A 2,596-nucleotide genomic window follows, 5' to 3' on the forward strand; every position below is an offset into this window, starting at 1 on the left:
CAGGATGCAGGAGTTGCCCTAAATCCGAAGAGTTGTTGGTTTAAGCTCCGGCTTTCAATGTTGCTGTGTCCTTTGGCAAGACACTTCACCTGCATTGCTTACTGGCAATGGCTCTATCAGACGCTATAGCCTCTTCCCCACTGAAAATGCCAGGTTAAAGCGGGTTTTCAAACATTGGTCGACCCACTAACAATCGGCATTTGGCTCCCTTCCCATTGGCAATATAAGCTGTCTCTAAAGGGCTGGTTATCCTCCCGCAGCAGTGTGTCGCAGTGAGCTTGACACAGATTTTTTTATATTTGTGCCCAATATTGAAACATGGTCTGCGCTGGTATTCCACGCCACAACGCAAGCAGGACAATCAGGAACTAGCTGTGGGGCTAGAGACGGTGGAGGTGGGGAGGAAGAGAGGGCACGTTTGTGTGACAACAGAGGGACATGAGGGCGAAAAAGAGCAGGGATCCAGGTGGAAAAAGGGTCCCAGCGTTCTCATGCACCTCACTCTTCTAAATAAAAGTAATTAATGATTACCGTAATTTTCGGACTATAAGCCACGACTTTTTCCCCATTTTTCGACCTTGCGGCTTATATAACAATGCGGACATTTACAGCAAACGACCACTTGGGTAATACAGTACCCAAAGCTATGGATTTTACCATCCACCATGTTGACGTCACATTTGCTTCAACACAGAAGTAGCCGTGCGCACAGTAATGCGGACCTCCTCTGGAAGCAGACTCCGAGAAAGACGGACAATGCGAGCGCAAGATAGTTTGTGTGACACCCAAACAAACGTTGTAAACAAACGTTGAAATGCATATGATGCAGCTTTTAAGGTAAAGGCAGTCAATTTGGCAGTAAACGAAGAAAATAGAACCGCTGTACATAACCTTGGAATGAACGGGTCAATGGTGAGACGTTGGAGACACCAGCAGGAAGAATTGTCCCAACTCAACTGTGTTGAAATTTTTATAAATAGGAGCTTCCCCAAACAGTTGCCCCTTTCCCGACAATCCTCTCTGTGCACGAACCATATGGTAATTAAACATAAAAAAAAAACTGTGGCTAATAGTCCAGTGTGGCTTGTATATGTACAAATCATGCAATGTAGTTTCTGCGGCTTATATTCAGGTGCGGATTATAGTCCAAAAATTACGGTAATTCATTAGAGTGCAGTGATGTTTTTTTTTTTAGCAGTAAAATGTATTATTTATGGTGTCANACGACACCGGGACTGGCAGCCTCTCACACAACACGATCGTGTCATTTCTGGTAAATAATTGTGCCGAAAGAACAGCCGCGTGTGGCTTATCTCGACTTTACACCTAATATGGTGGTTTTCCCACGATGCACCGCGCCCGAGGTAAACAATTGACGTCACCTGGCGGAGACCGATAGTCTTTGTACTGAATTGTGCTATACAAATACATTTGCCTTGCCTATTAAGTTTTGACATTGGAACCAAAATTATGAAAAAAAAAGAAGTTGATTTCTAGGATAGCAAACACCCCCCGAAAGACCCACATGATTCACGGAGGTGATCGATTTGGGATCAAAAATGGCGAATTTCACTGGAAAGGGAGAGACTTTCTCGTTTGAATAAATCTGCTATAACAAAATTTAAGGCTACATAACAGTTTAGCAGAATTTTACTAGCAGATTCAATTAGGATGGTTCTACACTAGATAAATATAATTTAAAATCATTGTTGGGAATGATTCAGATTTTCTAAATACTGTCAGCTAGTGTTGGAGTGGGTTTAAGTCGACCAGTCAGGTCACAGAATAAGAAGGCAAAAGAGACGTTTGATACTTACTGCCTGACATGAGATAGAGTCCGTTTGGATCCACAGCTAAGCTGGTGACGGCATCCAGGTGGGCCACCATGGAGTGGATCAGCTTCCCGCTGTTATTGTCAAAGAACTTGATGTGTCTGTCCTCCTGCGCCGTGATGGTGATCGGAAGAGTCGGGTGACTGAGGACCTTGTTAATGTGACAGGGAGTGCCTGGATTTCAAAAAGCAAAACATTAAACATGTAGATCCTTTGATAACAGACAACAAAGACGTTACAAACAGACAATGGAAAGTTTAATACAAGCTACAATACTGCAGTGTTTTAAGATGTTGTTCACAAAGCTGTAAATTAGGTTATTCTGTCTTGGACCACAACGTATTTCATTAGTATTCGGGAGGAAAAGAACACTTAAAACTTGTGGGCTGACAAAAATTTTTTTTTTTTTTTATGCGGTTTGTGAGGCGAAACCCAGAGATGGAAAGGAATGGTGGATCGTAGCAGGATTTTCCTGGGCTGCCAGAAGCTGGTCGCCTCCCTGTACCACAGATATGAAGCCATGATTAAGCAAATATGGTGTTAGATCATGAATCTCAGGAAAGTCGAAAGTTTGAGTTTGTAAAGATGTCAACGTTGCCATTTTGTTGAACATTATATTAATTGAGGGTTTTTATTATTATTAAATTAATGCATATGTGCTAAAGGGCACAGGATGCAGGAGTTGCCCTAAATCCGAAGAGTTGTTGGTTTAAGCTCCGGCTTTCAATGTTGCTGTGTCCTTTGGCAAGACACTTCACCTGCAT

General features: G+C 42.6%; 1 protein-coding gene across 1 annotated transcript in view; it reads right to left on the minus strand.

Moving 5' to 3' along the window:
• strn (striatin) overlaps positions 1 to 2,596 on the minus strand; it is a 43,233-nt gene that overhangs the window by 3,522 nt on the left and 37,115 nt on the right. The window contains exon 16 of the mRNA XM_015393204.1: positions 1,818 to 2,013. Within this exon, the coding sequence (XP_015248690.1) occupies positions 1,818 to 2,013 (196 nt within the window). The remainder of the gene's footprint in view (positions 1 to 1,817; positions 2,014 to 2,596) is intronic.

The sequence above is a fragment of the Cyprinodon variegatus genome, unplaced genomic scaffold, assembly GCF_000732505.1.
Source record: "Cyprinodon variegatus isolate N-32 unplaced genomic scaffold, C_variegatus-1.0 Scaffold630, whole genome shotgun sequence".
In the NCBI taxonomy this organism is placed as follows: domain Eukaryota; kingdom Metazoa; phylum Chordata; class Actinopteri; order Cyprinodontiformes; family Cyprinodontidae; genus Cyprinodon; species Cyprinodon variegatus.